This window comes from Hetaerina americana, unplaced genomic scaffold (genome assembly GCF_022747635.1).
Source record: "Hetaerina americana unplaced genomic scaffold, ioHetAmer1.1.p SCAF_13, whole genome shotgun sequence".
NCBI classification, from domain to species: domain Eukaryota; kingdom Metazoa; phylum Arthropoda; class Insecta; order Odonata; family Calopterygidae; genus Hetaerina; species Hetaerina americana.
In genome coordinates, this window is record NW_027286403.1 from 5,945,039 (window position 1) to 5,972,142 (window position 27,104).

The window sequence follows — 27,104 nt, forward strand, 5'->3', positions numbered from 1 at the left end:
AAAACATTCTTCAGGCCATTTCACTTCACTTACACCTATGTTGTCCAACCTCATTCCACATTATCTCTTTTTTTGCATCTTGCAACCTTCCACTTGCCAAGAGTGACTGGAAATCCCAAGTTACAGTGCTTAATTGATTGACACATTTGACCACATTCTTGAATAATCCCCTCCTGGAGTACTAGTTTGTAGACATGAGGCGGTTCCATCATGCCTATTACTTAAATCAATAAAATAAAGAGAGCAGAATGGAGGAACTGCTGATCCTCAGAATGTTATTGTTGTTGCTTCCTGATGCCTTCTACATCTCAGGACTGCAGCATTGAAACCAATTTTGACAAGCCTGCAATGGGGTGAGTGTTACTGTACTGATCATGTCTCCACTCCCATTCATATTTTTAGGACTTCCGTCCCTTCCTCTGGGTAATTGACAGCCTATTGTTTGACAATAGCATTCACCAATTTCAGCAAATGACCTTCATTGGGTTTAATAGAATTTTAAGCCATTTTACTCAAGGGTAATCTCCTACATCCTCCAAGTAATGCCATTCATTGTCCATGATTGCTTTTTCATAGTGTGTAGTCTATTTAATGGCTAACCTTTATGTGTTGACTTTGACCAAACTTCATCAACCTAGTGGATGTGCTCAATGGCTTAATGCTTGGTCATGAGTGATTCTTTATAGTTCCCATACATAAGCATACCTTGTTTCACTGGAGTTCACTTGACAAATTAATTGCCGTAAAGGTTTTCTTGTGTGGGTCTGTTGCCGGGTATAGAAATTCCAGTGCATTTTTGAATCTGGAATATAAAAATTGAAATATTTTATTTCTATTTTAGGTTGTTGAAATGCTCATAGGTAGTGGTGTCGATGTTCACTTGAGATGCAAGTGGACAAAAATGAATGCCTTACATTATGCTGCATTCTTTGATGTTGCACCTATCATAAAAGTTTTGATAGAAAGATGTAAAGGTAATCATTATATTGTTCTCATTGAATTTCAGTATCTCTAAATGATAATACTCCTTTGTAGAACTGTAATTATCTTTTACCTTCAAATACATTTTCAATTTAAATTTCAGGTATTGACATAAATAGCACTTGCCCAAGCTATGATAATGGAACTGCCCTGCATATATGTGCAACAAACCTTTGCCTAGATGCTGCCAATGTCCTTTTGGAATTGGGTGCTGATGTTACCTCAAAAGATGACTCATCTAGGATTCCATTAGGCAATTATATTTCCTTATTATTAGATCTTACCATGAGAAAATTTAATTTTGTCGATATATTGGCTCTCAAAAGGGTGTCAAATGAACATGATCATCATATTTTAATCTTAATTTGTTTACTACAACCCTCCATTTGTCTCTATTTAGTGTTAATTACCTCACTCCTGATGGCTTGACTGTTTTACATCCTTGACTTTTCCTATCTACTTATCTTTTATATGTACACATGTGCTGGTCCAAATTTTATGGGCCTTCAACTTTATAATAAACTCCCAGCCGAGATTAAGACGCCAAGAAGTGTGGCTGCAATTAAAGTCAATCTGCTTAGGTTCTTAAAATTAAAAATGTTTTATTCAATTGCTGAATTTCTGAATAATGCCTGATGTGTTTTCTATCCATTGTATGTATTTTGTTACTTGACCTTAATGTGTCCTATATCAAGTGTAACAGTTGTAGCAACTTAATCGCTGGACAAATAAAATGTATTATTATTATTATTATGTAGAATTACTATTTCTGGAAATCTGATAAACCTCATGCTGTGCATCTTACTTTTTACAGAATGCATTCCAGACAAGTCTACTTATGACCTTATACCTGATGTTAATGAACAAATCATCAGGATGGAGAAATTACTTACCCCTGGGTATAAGCTAGATGTGGAAGAGATAGGAAAAACAAACCTTGGTGTCATCTCTGGGAAAGCTGTGTTGAAGGCAATGAATTTATGTCTAAATGACAGGGTGATAATTGGTGGCTGTAAGGCTGGAATTCTCAGGTGAATAAATATTATAATTTCATGTATCCTTTAGAGTGCTGTTAAGTCTGCCTGCTTTGATGGAATGATTTGATAGAACGTTATTTTTGCATTGTTTGAATTGTTGGCCTGTAAGCAATTAGGAGAATTTTCTCATGCTTGCATTTGTATTTTATTTTGTGGAAATTGTATCAGTGCTCTAAAGAAAAAATAAAGGACAGCATTTTAAAGCATGTTACCGCTTGATGTAAGTCAGGCTCACTTGGTATCAGTTTTTCATTAAGGTTTTAATAAAATATGCAGCAGGGATGACTGAAATATCAGAGAATATTAGATATTAGGCCTCCCTACTATGTAGTGCTGCTTGTAGTTTTCTCATAAACAGAATAGTCCTTATTTTTAGATGTAACCAGTTTATTTCCATACTGTATAAACATTTAAAGATAATTAAACAGCCTTAAAAACCCTGTGGGTATCTAATCATATTATGGAAAACCTCGTCTGTTTTGTCATTTCATAAACCCATTTTTCGGAAGAACAAAACAAATCAATAAACTAAAATGTAAAAACCCTCATTATTTATTTAAACTCTTGTATGATGATGGTAGGTGGGGGATGAAAGTTTCACTTACTCTGTCTTGTACTCTTTGCCCATCTTATAAATAGATACAACCCCTGGTCAGCAATCAACACATCCTTATATGCATGTTCAAAATTAAGTTTATTTTGTTATTCATTCAATATATACTTCTTGATGATTCTAGATTTTTTCTCATGGTCTCAGTATTTGAAGCCTTAGGGCAGGTATACCGTGGAGTATAAACTTACTCTCTTAAAGCTAACTAATTAGTTTTGGCCAAAAGGTTACATAAAATATATTTTGCGTACATTTGTTTGTTATGCATGCATATACAAATGTATATCACATACATAATAAGTTAGTAATATTTATCACATAATAATTAGTTGAAGTTCCAAAAGGCAAAAAGGCTTCCTCAGGCAAGCTAGCAAATTATGCCTTTTGTAGAGAAATGCAAATCACTACACAAGGCTCCTGACTTCATCTTGTTTCTGCAAGTGACAGGAACTTCAATGACTACTGCTACCCATTACCTTTCTTTCCATTCATTCTAGTCATCAACATTAAAGTGGTTATGAAGTGGTTATCCCCCATGGTTTATAAAAAATACCCGGAAGAAATGGTAGGAGAGGTATGGGGAAGCACGGAGGATGGAATGAAAATTGGTGGGGAACACATTCAGGCAGATTTACTGATGATAACGCTTTTAGTTGTATTTCAGTGATGGGGTTCCAATTGTTGCTGAATGTTTTACAGAATCAGTGTGACAAGCTTGGGATGATAAGAAAACAAAAGTCATTAAATTTCACAGAACTGGGAAGGCAAAGCTAAGCATTAAAGTATGGTGTTAGAAACTAGAGCAGGTTTACATATTTAGGAAGTGTTTTGGGAAAAGGTAAGCAAAGTAATAGTGACATTTAAAGAAGAATTGAATGAGAAAAAAAAGCTTTTACAAAGAGAAGGTACTTGATTACTGGACCATAGGTCACCGAGGCAAAAGGATGAATGTAGATGTAGACTTTTCAGATTCAGTTGTGCAGAAGGATGGAAATAGTGAAATAGAGAGAAAGAAAAATGAAGTTATAGATGTGTCAATTGAGGACGGAAGGTTGTTTGGATACATTTTGAACACTGTTATAGAATAAGAAAGTTGGGTAAAAAAGGAGAAAGGAAAAGATAGGCATATTGAACTGAATGAAGGGAAGTAAGAAATGCATATGTTGTGTTAAGAATGATTCATTATATTTCAGGTATTAGATTATTAATTTAGTGTCTTGTTAGGAGGAGCTTGGAAATGCAACAATTCTTCAGTGGAGGATGCATAAAAAAAGCATTGATTGGCATGTAGACTACTATTTAATAAAAAATAATTCTGGTAGATGGTAGTGCTAAGTTGATGAGTACAATTGATATTCCATTATTTTTCTATTCCTTTCTGTGAACATAAACATGATTGTGGAATTCTGATGGCGATTTCTTATGCTGGAACTGTAGATCTTTCAAAATCTTAAGATTTCTCGGGGAAGAAATTGGTAGTAGTACGAGGGTCATCCGGAAAGTAGTACCCGTTCGTGAAATAAAGAGACAAAAGTAAATATTAACAAGCATAAAAAATTTTATTTGAAAGAGGATACTTTAAACTACTTCTCAACATAATCTCCAAGCAAATTAAGGCATTTGTCATAACGTGTGACAAGTTTCTGTATTCCTGCTGCATAGTCCTTCGCCGCCAGCTCATTGAGATACGCGAGGGACCCATCTTGCACAAATTTTTGCATAATGCAGATGGTGTTTAACAATTTCATGAACAATTGTTCGAGAAACATTGGGAAAATGCTCACAGATGTCATCAATTGTGACGCGCCGATCGTTCCTCACGAATTCGTCAACTGAGCTCACCAGTTGGTCTGTAATGACAGACGGTCTCTCCGAACGCTCATCGTCGTGTGTGTTCCCCCTCCCCATGTTGAAGTTGCGACACCACCGCCGAACAGACGACTCGTCCATTACATTGTCTCCATACACCTCCTTTAATTGGCGATGAATATCACATGGGCGAACATTTCTTGCATTGAGGAATTTAATCACTGCCCTCACTTCACAACTGGCGGCGTTCTCAATTTTTTTAAACATTGTAAACAATCACAGAAACAACACAGGCAATGCTAGCGTCACGCAACTTGGCTCAGAGAAGGCAGACAAGCCACTGAAGCTATCTGACCTCGTCCAGCGGCTACTCGCGTCGTCAGCACTTCATGCGGCACGAACGGGTACTACTTTCCGGATGACCCTCGTAGTTTTAGGGTAGGCAGCCGACAGCTGAGGTCATTTTCGCTATTAGGGATGGACAGGAAAGTATGAAGGGTTGATAGAAACCTGGCATTGGCCTACTCTTAATGAAAGGTGCTGAGGGGTAATAAGCTAAAGCTTATCATCCCATCCAACGAATGGCATACTCACTCAAAGTGCCGTCCACAAAACACCTCAAGTAGGGATCAGGATACCACTGAAAAATATCTGCCTCCTCCAAGATTCAAACCTGAGCTTTCTGGGTGGGAAGCCAGTACGTTAGCCATCACATTATCCCGATCCCCCAAAGAAATTGGTTATCCTATATTCAAAGTTAACTGGGAATAGTAAAAATCCTAAAATATTAGATTTTGTTCTTTCATAATTAAACCAATTACCATAACCATTAGGAATCACAACTTAAGTAAATGGCCTGAAAATTTATGATAAAACTAATTAATAACTTTTTGATTGATTTCATAATTTGATAAGAGGGAAAGTGAGCATAATGCAGTTTGCAATAATCATTTATGTGTTTTAGCTTTGCATTCTTGTATGGCTTTTAACTTTGGACTGTGGATTCAATATGCTTGCTTTAATATAGATATTGTGGAAGCACTGAATTTGCTCCTGGTATTTGGGCTGGAGTTGAGCTTGATGATAATGAAGGCAAGAATGATGGATCTGTGAATGGTGTGGTGTATTTTAAGTGCTCCAGTAACCATGGTAATTATTGGTATTTATTATATTAATATAAGTCATAGTTACGCATTAACTGAAACATTTTCCATGATAATCTTTTGGTACAAGGTGAAGATGAGTTGCACAATAATAGTATTATGGACAGTGCATGTATGTAATAATAATATGTAACTATATGCATAGTCTTCCTTGGAAATCCACCCTTGAACTGGTCCTGAAAAGTTCATATGGCTGCATTTGAGCAGTTATTTCCATAACCTTTGAACTTGTGGCAAATAATCTATAGGGTAAGAAAATATATATGTGGGTTGTTCAATAAGCCCCTAGAAAAAATAGAAAAATAAATTATTTTCTTTAGTTTTTTTTATTATTCAACATAATATCCTGTTAGCTCAATACTCTTTTCAGATCAATTCTCCAACTTTTTAAGCCATCCAAAAAATAGGATTTCAGAAGGTGCTCAAGGCATCTGTGTTGGCGATGACCTCCTTGTCTGACGGGAATCATTTTCCACCTAGCCATTTTGTACATTAAAAAGAAGTCAATTGGGGCCTATTCCGATATGGTGAATGTTATAATAATTTGAACTTTAATTCTATGATTTCACCGTTGAAATTGTGCAGCAGTGCATCCATTTATTGTCGTGATGGAAAATAATTTTTTTCTCTGCAAAATGAAGATGGGTTTTTCTTGATTTCTTTGTTCATCTGGTGCAATAATGATTCATAATACTCTACAATTATTGTTTGTCCTTTTAGCAAGTAATCGATGCATGCTTTCTGTATGCATCCCAAAAAAATCATGGCCATCACCTTGGCTAATACCCTCTTTTTGCTTTCTTCAGAGCGGGAGCCTTTAGAAACCCACTTTTTCAATTGTTCCTTGGTCTCTGGAGTGTGATAGTGTATTAATGTTTTATCCTTAGTTATGTGCCAATGCAGAAACTTGTCAGTATTGTGCAGAAAAGAATTAAATCAGCCATCTAATCAACCACGAGATTTTTTCACCACCGAGAGCAAGCACAGTACCCATCTTGCTGTGATATTTTTCATGCAAAATTGAAAACACACTACCTTGTGATATGCATGTGGCCTCAACTATTTCGTGAACTTTGATTCAATGATCACTCAAAACCATATCATGGATTTTAGCAATCATTTGGGAGGAAGTCACTTCCCCTGGACATCCAAAACGTTGTTCATTATTTAAGGATGTACGGCTGCATTTAAACTCATTTATCCAATTGTAAACAGTTACAAACACAAGAGTAGTTGTGCCATGAAGTTCATCCTACTGGTTTTATTTATTTTGGTGTTAAGGCTTTTAAAAAGAAGTGTTTCATCAATGCACAAAACTCATTTTTTCCTATTTTTCTAAATAAAATTTTTTTTTGCTTTAATCAACTTTGAAAATAAAATCCTATGATGGATATTGCAGAAAATTTAATAGCAGATTAGTGAGAAATGAGGATTACTTAAAGCAAAACTTCAACGAGCTCCATCTCTTGGATTTTCTAAGGAATTATTGCACAACCCTTGTAAAAGCATTATGGCCTAGAGTAATGGATTGAAATAATGATGAGAACAGTTATTTTCATGTCCAAGAGAAATATTATTCCTTGAAACTGACCTATTTTATGCCTGCATATGTTTTCATGATGCACTAAGAAACAAACATATGTTACTTTTAACTTGTTTGAGTGTTGGATTCCAGTCCCTTTGTAAGTTATTTCCTGAACCAAGGGCTGTAGAAAAATATATCTAATCAGTTTTCACAAAAACGCTGCTAAAAAATTATTAATTGTGAATAATTTTAAATGTATGTATGCCTGAATAGTTCTGTATGTTATCCAATTATTTGTAAAAAAATGTTACCTAAAATCTTATTCAAACATAGTGGGACAATACTTAAAAATTGAGTTTTTTTCAGGAAGTTTTGTTTCATGGTATAACTGAAAGGAATCATGATTTATTTTAAGGCTAAAAGTTCATAGTATGATTTTGTGTAGCCTTGGAAATATTTTTTGCCATAAGAGTAGAATTTTCTGATAACTGATTTTCATGCCATTAAACAAATATGTATTATTCCTGGTTTTTATATCCTCACATAATTTTTGGACTCCATGGACAGAGATAAACCCCTCCATGTAACATCAGGCATGTGGCCCTGCTATGCTATTGACTCATTGAGTGCTTTTAAAATAATGCAAAATGGCACCATGCTTTTATAATATTGGCGTTGCTCAGCTCATTAATTATTACATACTAAAATAGATTGAACTTTCCTGAGAGGTTATTGTTTATATGTAACTATTCATAACTTTCAGTTGAATGCTGCATTGCTATCTTGACCTTTTAAAAGGTATAGGTGCCTATTATATTTATTAATAATATGATACATATAACCAATTAGGTAGGGAGTTCACAGTCCCTAAAAGCTATTACACTACTATGTGAAAGAATTTCAAGAGATTTCTGCACAGCATTAATGCCTTGGCTTTTCAGTTTCTCATGTCTTTGATTCTCATTTGTCCCATCTAAAATCACTATCTCATTTATCCTTTCTATCGCAGCCTTTAGAATTCCACCACTTATTATCTTCGTTAACTTTTTTTGCACTAAAAAAATTCACATAACTTCTTCCTCCCTTCCCCTACCAAAAATGGGCGCTTGAGATTTTAATTTGACTAATGAAAATTGAAAAAATAGACTGGGGTTGATTCTTCCCATTATATTCATACGGCCATAGTTATCGTTCACCTCATACAGACTTTGATTTAGTTTTAAAAATTCTACCAACCAGAGAATTCAATCAACTGTCTGGTCGATGTATTTGGTTTTCTCCTTCATTCGGATATTTATTCCCCCTTGTCCACTAGAATTGGAATTGTGCTAGATAGTGGGTATTTTGCCTTGCTGGGGTGGATAGTTAGCTGGCAAGATTAGTAGTTGAGTGAGTCAAGAAGAAAATGAGTTAGATAAAGAAAGAAGAATTGGACGATTGTTACAGATGGACAGTATAACCCGGTGGAGGACCCGAGAGGAATTTACGCAGCGGGTACGCCGGGAAAATACCAAATCTTTTACCGTTAGCTATTTTAGTGAAAGGGAGGAAGTAATTTAGGGAAAATTGGAGGAAGGCAAAAACGTGGATGGAAGTGGGGTGTTTGAGAGATAATAATAATATTTATTTGCCCAGTAGACAACAGACATTGTGAAATACACCAGGCGAGTGCACACAGCAGATGAGGAAAAATAAGTCATTCTCTGTCAGCATCATGTAGTAATCTCAAAGGATACTCCAAAGCACCATGAAAATGCTCATGCAAAAAGATTTTTTTAAATAACGAATATCTCTTCATTTTTAATATAAAATGGTAAGTTATTATACAATATTTTTTATAATATGTGTAAGTTTGTCAATCTTTCTTTATCATTTTCTATGAGCCTGATGGAAAAAATAGCTTCTTTTGTTCCTATACTCCTAAATCCAAATTGAACCTCATTAACCAAGTCTTCTGCTTTCTGCTTCATTGTTTGGAAAACTATTCTTGCCATATCTTTGATGCATGGAAAGTCAGACTGATTTTTCTTAAGCCTTTACATTTTTTTATTTTTATCATAGGATAGTTACTTTCTTCTTGAGGTCCATTGGTATTTCTCTTCTCATAGGCATATCACATATGGATTGTATAGCTGTGTCAAAATCTTTATTTCTCGAATTTTTTTTAGTTCTAAGGATATATCATCGATTCATGATGCTTCATATGCCCTTAAGCCCTTTACTGCAGCATATACTTCAGATCTAGGTACATAGTCTCCTTTCTCATTATCGTCAACTCAATCCTCCTCTTCTAGTATTCTTGCATGAATTTCTTTTCTGTCATAAAGAATCCAATATTATTTCCATCTCTATAATTTGTTTGTATCTTCAGAAAGAATTTAAGTACTGCTAACCTGAGTTTGTTCTGCCTTTACTGAAATAGTCTCATGGTTCTGTGAGCGGCTTCAACATATCCCTGAACGGAGACATACTGAACTTCTTCATACAGGGCCCTCAACCATTTTTCTCTGAGCCTTTCTGTCTTTAGCTGATTTCATTTGTTAGCCTCCTGTAGCATCCTTCCTCATTCTTAAGATCTGGTACTTTCTTCTCTCTTTTGTTAGGTCCAGTACCTAATCTGTGGAACATGGCTTCTTTTTTACATGCATCCATCAGCCTATAGTTATCCTCGCAGGTACTAAAAATCCAGTTTTCCTTTTTTACTAGCTTTCCCCAATTTTTCCTTTGATTTTACATTTTTTCATTTCCTCTTCCAATTTCCATTGAAATCAAGCCTTGGTTCAGTTTCCTTCAGACTTGCTGCTTGTCATTGAGTCTTCATTCTCTTATTCAGCTATTTGAATTTCAGATGACACTTCATTCATTCAGTGGCTTTCAACATCTGCTCTCGGGTAGATTTTGCAGTGCTTTATTTGATTCTTAAATCTTTGTTTCACAAGTCTTTTACCTCCTATGATGATCACAAGTGATTCTCTTTTACCTCCTATGGGATATTTTTCAGGCATCCTCAATGTGGGCGAGTCTGAAAGTGTGTCTGCCACCACTATTTTGTACTGCTTGCCAAATTCCAAAACCATTCTCTTCTATCATTTGGCTTCCCTTGACTACATCCATCTTATGTTCTTTCTTCCTCTTGTTGTTCTACAGTGATTGCATCTCTGTCTCCATGCAGAATTATATTTTTATTTGCATTCTACGTTTTTTATTTATTTGATGATATTGTCACACCCCTCAAATTTGTCACAGTCATATCTGATGTCAGCATGTAAACTTGTACCACCACACTATCTGTGGGTTTCATTGCTATCTTCACCGTAGTGTTTGTTTCTAGTATTGTAGGAGACTCTTTACTCTAATTGCAGTACTCTTGCACAGTATTATGCCTACTTGCATATTTCCATGTATGAAGCCAGTATGAATGACCCTGTAACTACTACTCCTAAAGTCTTATATATTGGGATATCTCATTTCACTTACACCCCAAGACATCTAACCCCGTTCCAAACATCTCTACCTTTACAATCTCTAGTCTCTCACATGCCTATATATTCCAAGTTCCCACCCGATGATGATTGATACATTTGGCTGATGTACTATCTTAAGTATTCTCCAGGTAGAGGATCTGAATGAGGGACCTCCAAAATATTTTGCTCGAGAAGCTTCCACCACGTCTTTTAATTGAACCAATAAAAGAGAATTGGTGAGCTGCTGCTCCTCGAAGGATGATTTGTGGTTTCATGTCACCTTCCACAATGGAGTGCTGCTGCAGTGAGATGTTACTGTAAACCACTGTGATCTCTACGTACACTCATATTCGAGGTCTGTCCAATAAATACGCGAACCGAAGCCAAAAAAACTTGATTTTGTAAAATTTAGTCTACATCAGTTTTGTCCCCTTCAAAGCACTCTCCATTTGTTGCTATGCACTTATTCCATTTTCTTTTCCACTGTTTAAAGCATCCTTGGAAGTCTTCGGCAGTTATTCTTTTTAGTTTTCTTGTCGTTCCTAGTTTTATTGAGTCCACATCTTTCCCATGATGTCCCCTCATCACATTTTTGCATTTTGGAAGTAGGAAAAAGTCGCAGGGGACTAGATCTGGCAAATTAGGAGTTTGGTATGACTGTTATGCCTAAGTGTAATAATTTACATGGCTTGTCTTTTTGTTCATTACTTTCAGTGTGCCAAGGCAAAACTGTTCCAAACCTATTTTCAAGTAAGCAATTAAACAAATAAAAATAATCATAAAACAATGTTCTTTCATAAGTTTTCTTTTGGAAATATAATTACTATATTTAGCAGAAAATGAACATTTCACTTAGAAAATACTTGCGATTGCTATCACAATTATATTTTACCCAAATGTCCAGCTTCCATAAATAGGGGAAAATGCTTTTTAGTGTGTAGGATTCACTTCAGGTGCTCATTATTTTGCTGAGTCACTGGAACTGCTTTGAATGTATTATGATTTTTTCTTTGCAGGTATATTTTCACCAATCGATCGAGTATGCAAAGTAAATGATGCATTCCCTTTGAAAATTTCCACATCTTGCAAGCCTAATTCCAAGCAGGTAGTAAATCATGGAAAAATTGACATTTCACATGTCACGCCAAAAGTTTGTACAGGTTAGTCAATGGGTGAATCTTGAGTATTCATGCTCCCTAAGCTTTAACTGGTTTGCACTAACATCTCGCCAATGAAATAAATCAATCAGTATTCCCTATATTTTAAATGTCATATGTGCAGTGTGTGTTGATGCAGTTCATTCATCTTTCATCAATCTTAAGTGTGTTTTTCAGTATCATTAAACAGAAATGTAATTATCTGTGTCAACAGGGCTGAACTTGGGAAACAAATTGAAGGAAATGAATCTTGGTGACAAAGTAATAGTTCGGAGAAATGGAGTTTCAAGGGAGAATGAGGACAGTTGTGGCTGGGTGCGATACATTGGAGCAACAGATTTTGCCTCTGGTACCTGGATTGGTGTAGAGCTTGACAGAAAAACTGAAGGTAGACATGATGGATCAATTGGCGGCAAATGCTATTTCACATGCCCTCCTCAGCAAGGTATCCTGATTCCAGTAGCCAGATTTAAAAGGTATCCTTTGATTATTTCATCTCAGTCACCATAACATTGCATGAGAAAAAGGACAAAGGGTCATAATGCCCATTTTATAAAAATTTGTTTGTCGTTGAAATCAAACTTAGTAGCACTCTAATAAAATGATATTCTTACCCGCCCTGTAAATTACTAGAGCGCAAAAAGTTTTTTGGTGTATAATTAAGTTAAGTCTATTTACTTCAGATATGACAAGCATTATATCAAATGAACTAAATAATGATTATATCTGTAGCTTTTTAAATTCAATCGTGTGTAATTCTGATAGTGTGCTTGACAGCAATTAGGATATACATTTTGCAGATATGGCAACTTCAAATATTAGGATTCAGAGGAGAAATAATGTTTCGGGTCCTATAAAGATTTTTAAAATATTTATGTTCCAACAGTGGATACTCTGGATGACAACATGTTATCATTGTGTAAGACAATGAGTAGGTATAGTCAATAAAGTAACTTGCATTCACTGGTATATATGTACAGGGTGCGGCAACATAACTTCCTTTTTTGAAAGGTTTTGCGTTGAAAAAGGAAGTTATGTTGCTTCACCCTGTAGTTAAGTATCTAAACTGTAGACATGCTTTTCGAACTCTGGTTTCTGGAATTGTTTTAGACTAGAATTGTGGGGTTTCCTCCTTGAGGATTAACTATATTGATATAAATGATACTCAATTTTATTCTTTTTTCAACAGTAATTTGTTATGCCAGATAGTTAACTCTCTCAGCCTAATTCTTAGTTTCATTGGAAAAGGTATAGCTCCCATTGCTCAGTTGAGAACTCAAGTATGCAAGCATGGGATTTTGCTCCCGAGTATTGTTTGAACAATTACATAATAAAGTGAATTATGCTATTTAAATATGTATCAGTCTGGAATTGAAAGTATTCAAACTAGCCAAGGTTTTCTTGTTACAAATTCAGTTTATATACAATAAAAATACTAGTCCTTGTCCTATTATTTCATGCCAGTCAATGTTTTTAGTAAATCCATCATTGAATAAACTTTTACAATTTGAAGGGGTGAATTAAATATTTGGGGTTCCAAAATATTTGTGATAATATTTCCATACGCATATTTCAGATATGCAGGAAATTTGTTTGAGGTCAAACTTTGCCAAGACATGTATTGCTTTTCCATGTTGTTGAGCCCATCACAGATGATGGTTTAGGTATTTTCCTATTACATTATACAGTTTATCTCTTAGTTATATTCCTGTAAAAGAAGGCAAAATTAAAGGGGATGGCTGGGGAAATTCAGGTGAAGAATGATTGATTTGAGCTGACCACAAATTGTGAATATGGTAGCAAGCTGAAATATGGGCAAGGGCTTGTCTATAATTAATGATCTTTGAATTTTCTTATCAGGTTGTCAACAAAAGGAAAAAGCTCCAATGTTGGATGTCATGCTTTCCAATCTGAAGGAAAAAAAACAGTGGAGACAATATGGGAAGCATATTGTGTATCATCGTCAAAAAAGAATTTAGTCTCTGGATCAAAAATCATGTCATCAGACTCTCACAATTCCACACCTAAGCATCTTCTTCGCAGTTTCTCTACTGGACATTCATTAACAGTGTCATTGGCATCTTCATGTCGACCTCGTAACTGCAGGGCTAATGTACTCAAAAGAGCTAAGAGTTGTGAGGGTAGTGGTCACACTGCTGCTATAGGGATGAATGCCCTATACAATCACAAAATAGGTAAGCCTTCATCATTTTGTAATAACATTAAATTCTTTTGAAATAATATTTTTTTAATTCTCCTCATTACTCATTGTTTCTGATTTCCTTCCGAGATTCATTTTTTTCAATTAACTACAGCCTGAACTCTAGTAATATTTTTTACTTATGACTGCTGTATAACTCATCTTTTCATTCCCATGTATGTTGTTATGTTGATGACAGTTAATGCTTTTATAGGCATTGTGAAGTATGTTGGACCTGTAGAATTTGCTGAGGGCAACTGGTTAGGGTTGGAGCTGAGGGAAAATAAAGGGAAACATGATGGGCTTGTCAATGGAAAACGTTATTTCACTTCAAAACCTGGACATGGCATTATGGTTCAGTCCAAAAATGTTACTATACATGGGATCAATGGTGAAAAGTTATTTGGCTCATAGTATTTCACATATTTGTTGAAAATCATAATATCTGAATCTTTTTATAAGTTGAAAATTGTGAATTTTTACCATTGTATTTTTGTAGTTGAAATAAATCCTTTTATTTATTAAAATGTATAAGAATGTTTATTACTTTCACCATAAGACTTGAAATTTTACTTTTCCCAATGAAAGGTTTCCCTCATAGAAAAACAAGGGAGTGTTGTAGCTCATCAGTTGTAATGGATGAGCCTACCCTTCTTCACTAAGTAAACTATTTTAGCTACACAGGGCAAGAACTGAAATATAAAAACTCAACATTTATTTGCTATTTATAATGCATTTTACAACAATATACTCAATTTATTCATTGAATTTTTTTAATGCTTCACATTTAAATAATGAATGGCTTGTGCATAATTTTGTTTCGAAATAATTTTTTACCATTTTTTTGTTCAATAATAGGAAATATTAATATTATGATTACAGTTTAGGATACAATTTAGCCAAAAAATATCAACCTCTGACTCAGTATGCATAAAAACAAAATAAGTTCAAGTGGCTTTTCATAAAATAATACCTATAATAAATATAGAGAATAGACTAAATATCTTGAGTATAGGATCATTTCATATGTACATATTATTATTTCCTTAATATCGAATACAAATCATCTGTGGTAAAAAAATTCAATAAGCTTTTAAAGTATTATGATGATTTGTTGAATTCATGCCACATTTCTTCTGCTATAGCATGCACTTGTTTACTGTCTGGCCTCTTTTTCATTTCCTTTTCTAAGCATACTCTAATCAGACCCCTCAGCTGCAAATGGAAATAAAATCATATTGGGTTGGTTTCCAGATGTCTTGTAGAATATTCTTTCAGAGAGATCACAACAAAGCATTTAAATTTTAGAAATATATGATCAATAATTAACAAAAACTTTAATGGGACATTATTAAAATTTTCATTCATGTCAACCGTGTTTCATGGAAGATATTGAAGAATATCAATCAAAATTTATTTGAACAAAAATATGAAAGATCTGCCTATACTGTCTGGGCTCAATTGGGATATGATGTGAGAATCTTTTATTAGAAACCAAAGTGTTCAAACCCTTAGATATTATAAAAATGCCAATTCTAAAAGAGTGATTTTCTATTTTGAGAAGATGATGAATCATTTAGCTAATTTCCAAAATTTATAAGCTCTAAAAGGGTTGATTTTTGAATGGAGGTGTTATAATTGGAATTCATTCTTCAATAAAACAAATATAAAATATTAAGTTGGCGAGGAAACAGGATCTGAGGCCCCACACATTTACGAATTTTAAATATGAAGTGTAATTATTGATTGCCCACTAAGTCAATATGTATAAAAATTACTTTACAGTCCTAAATCTTTTTTCTTAAGATGTTGAATAATCACTACCAAATGCATTAAATCCTTATGTTACTGTTTTCTTACTTCAACACGTTCATTTTAGTATACAAGTAAATTATTTTTTTCACTTTTCAATACTGGTTATTGCACTTATACATGCAAACTATGATTTATAAGTTGAATATGTTTGCACACTTTCTGACTTTTTGAATACCTTGAAAACTAACCATGAATATATAATTTTTATGAACAATCTTTTAAGATAGTTTTGCAAGTTTTATGGATAAAAACAAAAATTTTTCATGGTAGCTTTGTAACTAATCACACCATTCGACCTGACCGTTAATAATTATAAAAGTTGAAGTAGGTCCGTATTAAATGAGTTTGTAATTTTCCACAGACTTTATTTTAAGGTACAACATGTTTCACAGACTTGCAGCATCATCAGGTTTTGCTGCATGTGAACCAAACTAGTACCTGATGATCCGCAAGTCCGTGAATGCGATATCCTTAAAATAAATTCTGTGGAAAATTACAAACTCATTTCATATTGACATCAAACAATTCCAGGAAGTGAAGCCTTAAAGTGTAAAAGTATATTTGTGAAGCTAGTATGGTAGTACAAGCCAAACTCTACTTAAAACTTTCTATCCAACACAGCCATGCATCATTGAATATTTCATTCAAAAGTAAGTGCCTCAAGAATGAAGTGTTCCTAGTGTATTTTCAGATATCTGCCAAGTCTTCATCCACAACAGCCAAGAGAACAATACGATAGGCAAACATCCAGTGGCTAAGGGAAGAGCTGAAACTGCTGTATGTTAGAAGAGATTCCTCCTCGCATTATTTATATTGCTTGCACCTAGAACTTTGCTCCAAATTACATGCTGTAGAGTAAATAATATTGGTGGATGACATAGAAAGGACTACTGAGTAAAATCTCTTCTCGTAAATACAAATCCCAGAGGAAAAAACTCGGTAATCTTTTAACAACTTCACCACAAAAATACCCCTCAGTTACTTTTCACAACAATTCTTGAATGGCTCCAGATTTTATTCTGGCCACAAGAGTAGTTGACCTAAGTCACCGTACATTCACTGCGGCAGACCTGGCTCAAAAAGCTTGAAAAGCCTTTAAGCTTTACAAACTCTTTGGAAAGCTAAAAGGAATTAATGTGATGGGAAAAGCAACACTAGTTTCTTTTGATATAAATAACGTATTCACTTGAGTGCCCAGATCGGAAGCCTTCCTTAAAGCTCAAAATTTACTCAAGGACTCCAGCATTGCCCTAAATATTTCAAAAGAAATAATCATCCACATTACAATGGCAATTAATCAAAATCATTTTAGTTTCAATCACAATTTTTACATCCAAGCAGATCATCTAGCAATGGGTTCCCCACTTTCCCCCCTCCTAGCTGGAATCTTCATGAATTTGTTAGAACATCATCTGTTCAATACTGCCAATAAACACATGGAAAAAGTGGTATTGGTTCAGCCATGTTGATGATATTCTTTGCCTGTAGACAGGGTCAAATCACTTGTTTGACTCCTTCCACAATTACCTCAACACGATCCATCCAATTATTTCCTTGTCCATAGAAAAATAAGTCAACGGCATATTTAACTTCCTAGATCTAGTAATTACCATTAAAGAAAATGGACACTTGTTCTCTATTTACAGGAAACCCACACACGCAGATCATATTTCCCAATGATTCCACACACCTTTTTTCTCATAAATATGCAGCCATCCACTCAATGATCCACCAGCGCCTATACACCCCCATTACCCCCAACAAATTCAATAATGAACTTAGGACAATAACAAATACAGCCACCAGCAATGGGTGCAACTAAAACCTAGTTGGAAAAATACTTCAGAAAAAGGGGAGAGCAACTGCCATATGTAGAATTTCCTCCTCTCAGTCTGCAACAACTGAAGACTTCAGGTGGTGTTTGATCCCATTCCTAGGAGACATCTACGATGAAATCTCCCTACTTCACTCACCTCCCTACTTCACTCAAAGTGGCCTTTTACCCATCCCTTACTCTCTCCAAATTCATAGATAATGACTAATGGTAAAGATAATGATAATGGTAAAGACTAGCAAGAAACACTTATTAAATCAGGCATCTATAAACTAAAATATGATAATTCCAACACCTCTTATGTCCGCCAAACTGGAAGGAATTTTAAGATACGAGCAAAAGAACTTGCCAGGTGTCACAAAAATCAAAACTCCAATTCCCTCATTGCAAAAAACCTCATGGAGTGCAAACATAATAGCAATCTTGTCCCAGAAATACTGCATATCCTCATTAAAGGATTAAAAATGGATGCTCTCAAGCAAATCAAGTATCTGAAGGCACTTGGCAGACCCCAAAACAATACTTTGTTGAAACTAGCAACGCCCTCTCCTCTCCTTTCCAAGAAACTGAACTTGAGGGAAAACAAATCCAACAGTTCAATGTACTCATTCTCCCGTAACCCTCCCATGCCCCAGACCAAACCCAATGCCATGTCATAACCAAGGTACCACAGCCTTTCCCTTCCCTTTCCTGAAAAACTCAAACCCCCACCTTCAAATATCCACTCCTGCTCTCCCTCCTACAGAACCACCCCCTCTCCTTTGTCCTAAGGGTATATATTCAACTGCTACATGTGAACTACACTTGTAACTGATGATTCCGCAAGCCTGTGAAATGCATTGTACTTTTAACTAAAGTCTGTGTAAAATTACAAACTCATTTAATATGGTCCTCAAAGAATTCCACAAAGTGAAGCCTGAAAGTGTAAAGTATATTTCAAGGAGGCTTAACAAGCAAAGGCAAAATTCTGACACAGGTACTGAAAGGCAGTTGTTTGTCTGTGGTCAGCATTTTTTTGTTAGGATGAAGGCTAGGGATCCATGCCAGTGGGTGAAATAATCTTCAGTGGAAGAGGGGCAGATATCCCAGAATAGCTGCTTATTGTGTATCATCATCATTGGTATATCTTGGCTATATATAATAAAGTACAATAAAAAATATGTACCCGTGGAATTGAAGTTGCATAGTAGAATTTAAAGTCCACCCTTGGACTTTAACCTCTGCCATTTGAAATCGACAGCTAAATTTTGGAACTCTTAAGTTTGCAAGGAAAATGATATAATATCCACCAAAATAGGTATATTTTTTTATCTATCATTCGTAGTAAACCAGCTATTCCCATAAATACTTGGTCACTTGCCATTCCACCTCAGGAAAGTTTTACCCTGTTACATATAGCTTAACTTGTGAAAATAATTCTGTGAAACATCCTGACCACATTTTATCTTATTGAAGATTCCCTTATGAATAAGATGTTCTCTAGTATAAAACTCGAGTATTTCCGAAATTTGCTCCTTAATTATGGGATCAGAATGAAAACAAATATAACTATATTCAGACTTACCTCATCGGAATACAAATCAGCTGGAATAGGAGGGTAGTTAACATTTTCAATTCTTTGGTATATATGACTCAAATTCATCTGCCTTGAGTGAAATGGTGACTGCAAAGCTGCCATCTGTGAAATGAAAAGTTGCATAAAACTAAAATTTTCTGCAATAAAAATAAGGACAAATTGAATTGAATACAGGCAAGTTCTAGGTCTACTAACTTCAGGGGGAAAGCTGCATGTTACATTTCTTTTTCCAAAAATAATGCCAATTTTTTGGGGTACGGCTGTATGCCTACCTTGACCTAAAGCAAATAATTTTAGCCCCTCTTCCCATGAAACAGGAAGTGATATACAATTTTTACATAATATAATAAACTTTTTCTATATCCCAAAAACCATGCTCATGATGATTACTTCCATATTTCTGATACTTACCTCATAAATCAAACAACCAAATGACCATATGTCACTCTTGAAATCATATCCTTGTTCTTGTATCCGTTCTGGGCTCATATAATAAGGAGTTCCTAAGAATGAGTGGACAATGGATGTCTCTGGGCTGAAGTACCTTGCAATACCCAGATCTCCCAACTTGACACCATTTTTCGAGTTGAGAAACACATTTGCTGGCTTGATATCTGTCATGAAAAATCAAATCAAATGAAAATAAAAAAAAATACTTGTTAAGGCATCACAACCATGAAATAAAATTTTCCAACTTATTTTGTAGAAAGGCTTCTCATATTAGTGCAGGAATGGGAAGAATTTAATTATATGAATGTTAAAGTGTTTATTGTGACTAGAAATTTGCATAATCTTGAGCCCTATGGTATGATATGACCACTCACTAAAAGTGGACATGGGCTGGGTAGCCTAATTAAAACATTCAATAATTCACCTACATGTAGATTTGGGCTCACAATCCCTACCATGGGACAAACGTTCCGACCTTGTTACACTGAACAGAACATTCCACAGTTGCTCATGAAGCTATCAGATGAAAAAGATGCCTGTAATGACTTTTAAAGAGGTTATTTAGCTGTGATGTTAAGGATATTCTATCATTATTAAAATCACATAATCTAGCACTTTTGATGTTGCTCAAGTTCCCCTCATAATGACTGAAAAGATATTAGATATTCCCTTTCAGTGATTATAACTGAATAAAAATATGTATTTAAATATTTATTTATTCACCTTTATCATTATTATTGTATCAGTTTATTACCTAATATCTTTGCTAAAAATTTAAGAGGACAACATTTGCAAAAGGAATATAGTTATCAGAAAATTCCCAAACTAATGCATTTTTTCCTTCTCAGATATTGCCAAAGCTTTTTTTGTACTTATTTTTTAGGTTGCAACTAAAATTTTCCTAGATACAATTGTGGAAGACCATATGTACCTACCCTTAATAAATATAAATGCAATTAATATGAGGGGAGAGTACCAGATGATATGAATTTCCATAAAATTGCACGAGATATAGAGACATTTACAAATAATTTAAGTAAACAAACTTCGCAAGTAAACAAGTAAAATATTCCATATAACTCACCTCTGTGCATAATTTTCTGAGCATGCATGTAATCTATTCCACTTGAAATTTGAAGTACACACTTCCAAATAGTTTTTTCAGGCATTAAATAGCCTAAATTTGAAAAACAATTAATCATTTTTGAAAGATCCCCAGCATCTGCCAATTCAAGAGCAATGTTAAGCTCTGAACCCTCAATGAAGGCAGCTAGATATCCAATAATATAACGGTGGTTCAGTTTCTGTAAGGAAAAAATTGCATCTCTATTTATCATAGTATTTCAAAGTAATCTTTATTACCTATTTGGCAGACAAATGCAGATGCTAACCTGAAGTAAATGAGCTTCTTTTACACAGTCTTGGCGAGACTTAGAATCCACCATGTTCCACAAACTAATCTTTTTCAAAGCAACATCTCTCCCAATAAATTTACAATAAGCTCGATATGCAGTACTAAATTGACCCCTGCCAATTGGCTCCTGGATGACATAACTAGAGAGTGAGCAGAGTTGATGGTTGTTTTGTTCTATACTCTTCAACTGTTTTATTTCTTCAAGACTGAGAGATATGTCGTCACTCATGTCTACAGGATCAGTATGGAAAGCCTCACTGAAGGAAAATAGAGCTTCTTAAATAATAACATTTCATCTTCTACTATATATATTATATATATATATATATATATATATATATATATATATATATATATATATATATATATATACATATACATATACATATACATATACATATACATATATACATATACATATATACACACACACACTCATCAGTTTTATCCAATTGTAAAAATTTTATGATTCATCAAAATTGTCTTTTCTGGAGAACTATAACAGAAATTGATTTCTATAAGTTCAACTGAAATTGGATAATTTTTTTATCCTTGATTCAGCCACTAACCCACTTTTCTCGCAAAAAACTGAGACGAAAAATTCAATAGCTAAGGACAACTTTTCACTATAAGCACTTAGGTTCATAGATTTTGTGATACATTCCTCAGAAAGGAATTGGTTTTAAATATTCTAATTATAACATCTTTTTTTATCTCCCAGCCAGAGCAAAAATGTACGTAAACCTACATGCAATTGAATTTTCTGGTGTTTTACTAATGTACTAAGTAGTAGTTTTTAGGGGAGGCGACCGACAGCTGAGGTCATTTGCGCCATAGGGGATGGACAGGAAAGGATGAAGGGTGGAGAGAAACCCGGCGTCGGCATTAGCCTACTCTTTACGAAAGGCGCCAAGGGGTCCGCAGTTTAACGTCCCATCCGACGGACGGCGTACTCACCCAAAGTGCCCTCCACCACAAAGCACCTCAAGTAGGGATCGAGATACCTCTGAAAAATATTCAACACCGCCGGGATTTGAACCCGCGCCCTCTGGGTGGGAAGCCAGTACGTTAGCCCCCGCACCATCTCGATCCCCCTAATGTACTAAACAATTCTTTCAGTAGTCGTCCTGTTTTTTTCAAATAATATGAGATTATCGTTTAACTATAAAACACTGATGCAATTACTAGTAATGTCCCTTCTCTTAACTATTTAGCTTCAACAAAAAATGTGACATTTGTCATCATACATATTGAGTCAGAGCAATATACTACCAATGAAAACAAATTTAAATTGCTACTTTGCATTAGTTTTATGTGTAAACAAATATAAAATAAAGGTGGGTAAATAAAATGCATTAATTGAATATAAAAAAAAAACACAGTAACCCTAAGGACAGGTTGATGGGTATAGTTAAACCAATACTAATCCCAATGGCATGTGAGATTCACACATCAGGGTAGGGAAGGCGACAACCTTTCACTGTGCTGCCTATGGTTTCCCAGGAAGTTCTGTTCCCCCAAAAAATCACACAACTCGAGTGAACCTGAGGGTGCCAAGAGGTGTGCCCGGGAAGTGAAACCACTCCCTCCGTTCAGTGGTCTAACTCTACCATGGGTCCTAAAATTGAATACATCTAGCATGACTTTATTTAAGTGATAATAATCATCAGTTATTTGTTTTTCTTAACAGCTTGAAGTACTTTGTCTCACTTGATGGCGCTACAGTGAAATAGCCAATATTTTGCCAGCTATACCTATTACTATCCTAAAATGATACCAAAAATCTACCCATACTGGTAATATTGAATTGGAACTATTTTTCGCTTGAATATATATATGATATTAAACATAACATTTCAAGAAATGACAGATGAAATATAACATCTTTTCGACGCTAAAAGCACAGCTACTTAAGAAATAATAGCGCTACTTACCTTATGCAACTTACTAAAGTAATAGGAGATCAGATGGCTATATTTATCAACCAAGAAACATAAAATAAATTATACGGAAGTCACAGACCAAAGATAACCCTTGTAAACTTTGCTAGGAACATGCGAAACACGACAAAAGCAACAAGAAGAAGTGTGCCATCAAATGCAGTCAATTCAAAATTACCGGATTTTACTCCTACCCCTCCACTCCTTGAGGTCAGTCGGCGTTGCCAAAACGCTTTATACTGGAACTTTGGACATCAAAACTAGAAAAAAAAGCAATGAAATATTCAGTTTTTCTATTTTTCAGGGACAAATGTCAAATTGCATTTTAATACGTTCTATTTATAATACTTTGTACCAAGCCGGTGTCAGTGGTAGGTTCATTTTTCGGGCTTATTCCGGGCCATCTACGAGCAGGGGTCAGAACTAAGAGATGCCCACAGACCTCCTCCCTCCTAAATGAGGAGGTGAGGGAGGGCAGCGTCTACCCGGGAAAGGTTTCAATTTCGCTTTAAACCTATCTCGGGAGCTTCGAATTAAGCTCAGTAATCTGGGATCTTTCCCTGTTGTATATTCCATAAATCAGCAATGGGACGGAGAAGATGTTGCGTGTTTGGCTGTGACTCAAGAGGAAGAAAACAGTTCAACTTTCCGAGGGTAATTGAGAGGTGAGTAAGTTGCGTAATAATATTAATGCCTAACGAAGTAACGCGCGCATGTTGCCAGTCAATTATAGAATCACTTTAAGCTTTAATAATCATCAAGAAGTTATTTCATGTGTGGGTTAAATATACACTACTCATGCGAAAGTCGATAGATAGAATAGGTTCTACTTGCCTCGGTTAGTGAAGTACTGGATCCAAATGCAGTATGTTCGAAAATTGTTACCCTACCAATACGATTCTATTGTAATATGTGTATTTTGAACTAAATTTTGGCCAAGTTGTTGATATTGATTGATATACATTAGGAAATGTTTGCATTTCTCTAAATTTTATTTGTTTTACGTGAGGATGACTTGGCGGGCCAATTGCCGTTACGGCGTTGCTAATGTTTCGGAATGTAAGCCTGATATTCACACTTAGAATTCAGTGTTATTTATTAATAATATGTAATATTTATAACCAAAACTTACTTATAATAACTGAGATATTACAAGAATATTGCGAGCAATTATTAGGGTGTAATGGTTTGTTGCGGGCATGATTGAAAATTTTCAGTGGCCGCCACCAAATAATAGAGGTTTTGGAGCATTGCTTATTTTTGATTAGTTAACTGTGTGAGTTAAATAAGCTTTAAAAAGTGAATCACTTCACACAACCTTTTTTACAATATCATGGTTCAAAATTGATTTTTTAGATGCCCCGTTTCCGTTGTTATTTTAAACTGATCATCAATAATAATTTGGTGTGTGATGTACCACCTTTAAACTAATACCTTTTTTTATGTTTCATTAATTTAGGCTCTTTAACCTCACAGAGGCTCATTTGTTTCCAACATTATTTCAGAAAATGCATGTAAAATAAGCTGCTCAAGTTTTTGGAAATCACGTTGCTGCACGAGTATATGCATTAGTGGGAAGAGGTAAGATATGAGAATTTTTTTCTAATGGAATGTATTGTTTTTTAGCATCATGAATATTTTAATTTGCTCTTGTAGCTATTTTGGGCATGATCAGCTTTCTGCAGCACAGTTCCTGATGGAAGTGGATTGTACTTATGACAACTTCATTGGGATAACAGATAACCAATACAAAAACCCTTGAGTTGGCCATCATGAATGTGAGACCTCATGTGGATCACGGGCAATCAGCCCTTGCAAAAATCAGGTCATGGAAGTTTATGGGAAAGGAAAAGGTAATCCCCCATCCTTAGCAGGATGGGTGGTTAACAACCATAATGGCGGTAATGTTGCTATGTGCTGCACTGGAAACTAAGTCCGGGCAACAAAAGAAACCTTAGTCATGATGCAATAGAACATATTTTCAATATTATTTGGTAAATCTGCAGATAGTCACATCCCAATTCACACCAGTTCCAGACAGCATTGAAAACTGCAATTATTAATAATTTTCTCTCCAACCAGACTTAAAGAAATACCATGGATGATGGCTGTAATCTTTTAACTGACTTATCCTCTCTTTTTCGTGAAAATATTCGTTAAATTACATGAAAACCAGCTGACGAAAAAGAAAAGTTGTTTAGTGACAAAGAAATATATTCAGCTGCATATATGGTGCAGACAATTCTTAAGGTTCATCCTTGAGAGCAATGTAGAGTAGCCCCTAGAGCAGAACCTAATTTATTACAGGATACCTTATTTTCTTTTAGATGATGACACAAAATGACCTGTCCCTCGGAAGAACTTTTTTCTGCTCTTGGCAAAAGCATCAATGCAGCTAGATATGTACTAACAATTAGGTCACAGGATAATTTTGTGCAATTTAATAACTCCAATACTGTCTGAAGCAGCTGATTTTCAATTTTTGTGGTGTCACTCATGGACTAGATTTTGAGAATTAACTCCTTTCAGTTCTCACTAAAGTATCATGAATAAAATTGGCCTATATTTTTTGCACTTGACACATTTTTTGTCTTGTGCCTTTCACATTATACAGGCAATGCACAATGTCCTGGCACTACTTAATGGTTGTTTCATATGCCTCCTGGGAATCTCTTTTCCACATGGGTTTTTCTAGTGAAATAAGGGGAATGCCACCAATCTGATAACCTCATGAATGATGGTGGAATATTCTACCATAATATTTTTTGTTTTACAATTTTGTTGGGATGCCTTCATCTTAAATTATTTTCATGGTGATTGCAGCAGTCGTAGTCTTTTGTTTCATAGATTAGTGTAAAGAAAGCTGATCCTTAAGCTGTAAAGTGATCAGATTTCATATACATTTCTCATGAGTCCACAATTCCTTGCACAATGCCACAATTCTAATTAAATTCTTTTTCTTTTTTCTAGAAAATAAGGAATCATCTTTGGAAGATTTAGTATTACCTATCAAAAATTGGCATTCATTTTGTAAGTATTTATTGTAAAAGTATGCATTTCAATGTGAAGTCCAATTTTTAATTAATAATTTGTGGTTTTTGAATTGCACCTGTATTCATTTCTCTGTTCAATAAATATATATAGGCCAAGGCCATGTTTTTCTTTCCTGCAAACATCACCCAAATCATTTCCTTATGCCGGGGCTTCATTTTGGCGAGACAATTTAATGAATAATTGAAGAAATGAATAATATATGGAAGACAATTTATAAAATACGAAAAATATTCCTAAGACTGAATTTGAGCCGCGGCGAAGTAATGCGATGTCAGCGACATTTATCAACCAAGAATATAGTGTAACTGCATCATGGTTTCACCATAAAACAACTCCCTTTTCGAACAGGGGGGTCAGAAAGCAGAGTTGAGTCTTGGAACGGGAGTGAGCGAACCTTGCTTTCTGTAGTGCCGTCAATTAGGGCAATATTTTTTTAAAACATTGTCTGCTCTACTGTTGAAGGGAATGTGATCTTGCTTTCAAAGCCTAGTCAGAAGGAAGGCCAGGCTGAATAGTGGACGTAGAATTAACCTTTGAATTAGGTAAACGTGATAGATAACTAGAAAAAAATAGGTTCTATGATCACTAAAAATTATACCATAAAATATAGATTAATGTTTGCATTCGCCTGAAAAGCCTGGCATTGCATATTGTTTTCCCGTTTTAGATAAAATAATTTTTTCCCTTAGATTCTTAGCAGGCCATTTTTTTCTATGGTTACCGTCATTAGATAGGTTAGCGGCAATTTTTCCCTTTTGGAATCCTCCCGATCTTGTCTAAGTCTCTCCAACTCCAGGTAGGGATAGCAGCCCATAATCCCTTTCATAGAGAATGGCTGCATTCACATGGATCAAGGGAAGTGTTTCTCAACTGGGGTGCTATAATGACACTTCAGTAGTGCAATTAAAATAAGTAAATATTATGCCAATGAAAAATATATAGGTAATTGGGAAAGAGCTTGATGAAATAAAATCTGCAATTAGCAGGGGAAGTTGAAAAACAGCATAGGCAAATACTGCATTATTCTTAAAAAAATAATAGGATATGACCTGGAGGTATAACAATTTTTACTTAC

General features: G+C 35.0%; 2 protein-coding genes and 1 long non-coding RNA gene across 6 annotated transcripts in view; 2 read left to right on the top strand and 1 right to left on the bottom strand.

Annotated features, from left to right (window-relative positions):
• Window positions 1-14,467, top strand: part of LOC139686066 (CAP-Gly domain-containing linker protein 3-like) — a 27,032-nt gene extending 12,565 nt beyond the window's left edge. For all 3 annotated transcript variants that reach the window (XM_071583179.1, XM_071583180.1, XM_071583181.1), the window contains 8 exons: window positions 842-974; window positions 1,085-1,234; window positions 1,796-2,012; window positions 5,465-5,586; window positions 11,606-11,749; window positions 11,961-12,222; window positions 13,607-13,941; window positions 14,161-14,467. In XM_071583179.1, coding sequence (XP_071439280.1) covers window positions 842-974; window positions 1,085-1,234; window positions 1,796-2,012; window positions 5,465-5,586; window positions 11,606-11,749; window positions 11,961-12,222; window positions 13,607-13,941; window positions 14,161-14,360 — 1,563 coding nt within the window. In that variant the 3' untranslated portion in view covers window positions 14,361-14,467. The remainder of the gene's footprint in view (window positions 1-841; window positions 975-1,084; window positions 1,235-1,795; window positions 2,013-5,464; window positions 5,587-11,605; window positions 11,750-11,960; window positions 12,223-13,606; window positions 13,942-14,160) is intronic.
• Window positions 14,468-14,851: 384 nt separating this feature from the next.
• LOC139686144 (serine/threonine-protein kinase nekl-3-like) lies at window positions 14,852-23,056 on the bottom strand. Its single transcript, XM_071583328.1, has 6 exons — window positions 22,970-23,056; window positions 21,013-21,292; window positions 20,706-20,925; window positions 19,583-19,785; window positions 19,160-19,273; window positions 14,852-15,161 (listed from the first exon to the last, which is right to left on the bottom strand). The coding sequence occupies exons 2-6, from the start codon at window positions 21,262-21,264 to the stop codon at window positions 15,048-15,050; spliced, it is 903 nt and encodes a 300-aa protein (XP_071439429.1). The 5' UTR covers window positions 21,265-21,292; window positions 22,970-23,056; the 3' UTR covers window positions 14,852-15,047.
• Window positions 23,057-23,397: 341 nt separating this feature from the next.
• Window positions 23,398-26,114, top strand: LOC139686145 (uncharacterized). Of its 2 annotated transcripts, XR_011700305.1 has the most exons (4): window positions 23,398-23,640; window positions 24,435-24,556; window positions 24,632-24,828; window positions 25,946-26,114. It is a non-coding gene; the product is annotated as an uncharacterized lncRNA (long non-coding RNA). The 2 variants fall into 2 exon arrangements; XR_011700304.1 differs by having other exon boundaries at window positions 24,632-26,114.
• Window positions 26,115-27,104: the final 990 nt, after the last annotated feature.

What these genes read in the sequence shown, in the direction of transcription:
- LOC139686144 (XM_071583328.1), bottom strand. Translation starts at nt 21,264, where the DNA reads ATGAGTGACGACATATCTCTCAGTCTTGAAGAAATAAAACAGTTGAAG. An exon ending in AAGAAGCTCATTTACTTCAG is followed by an intron (nt 20,926 to 21,012) that starts GTTAGCATCTGC and finishes TTTTCCTTACAG; the next exon opens with AAACTGAACCACCGTTATAT. An exon ending in TCAGAAAATTATGCACAGAG is followed by an intron (nt 19,786 to 20,705) that starts GTGAGTTATATG and finishes TTTTCATGACAG; the next exon opens with ATATCAAGCCAGCAAATGTG.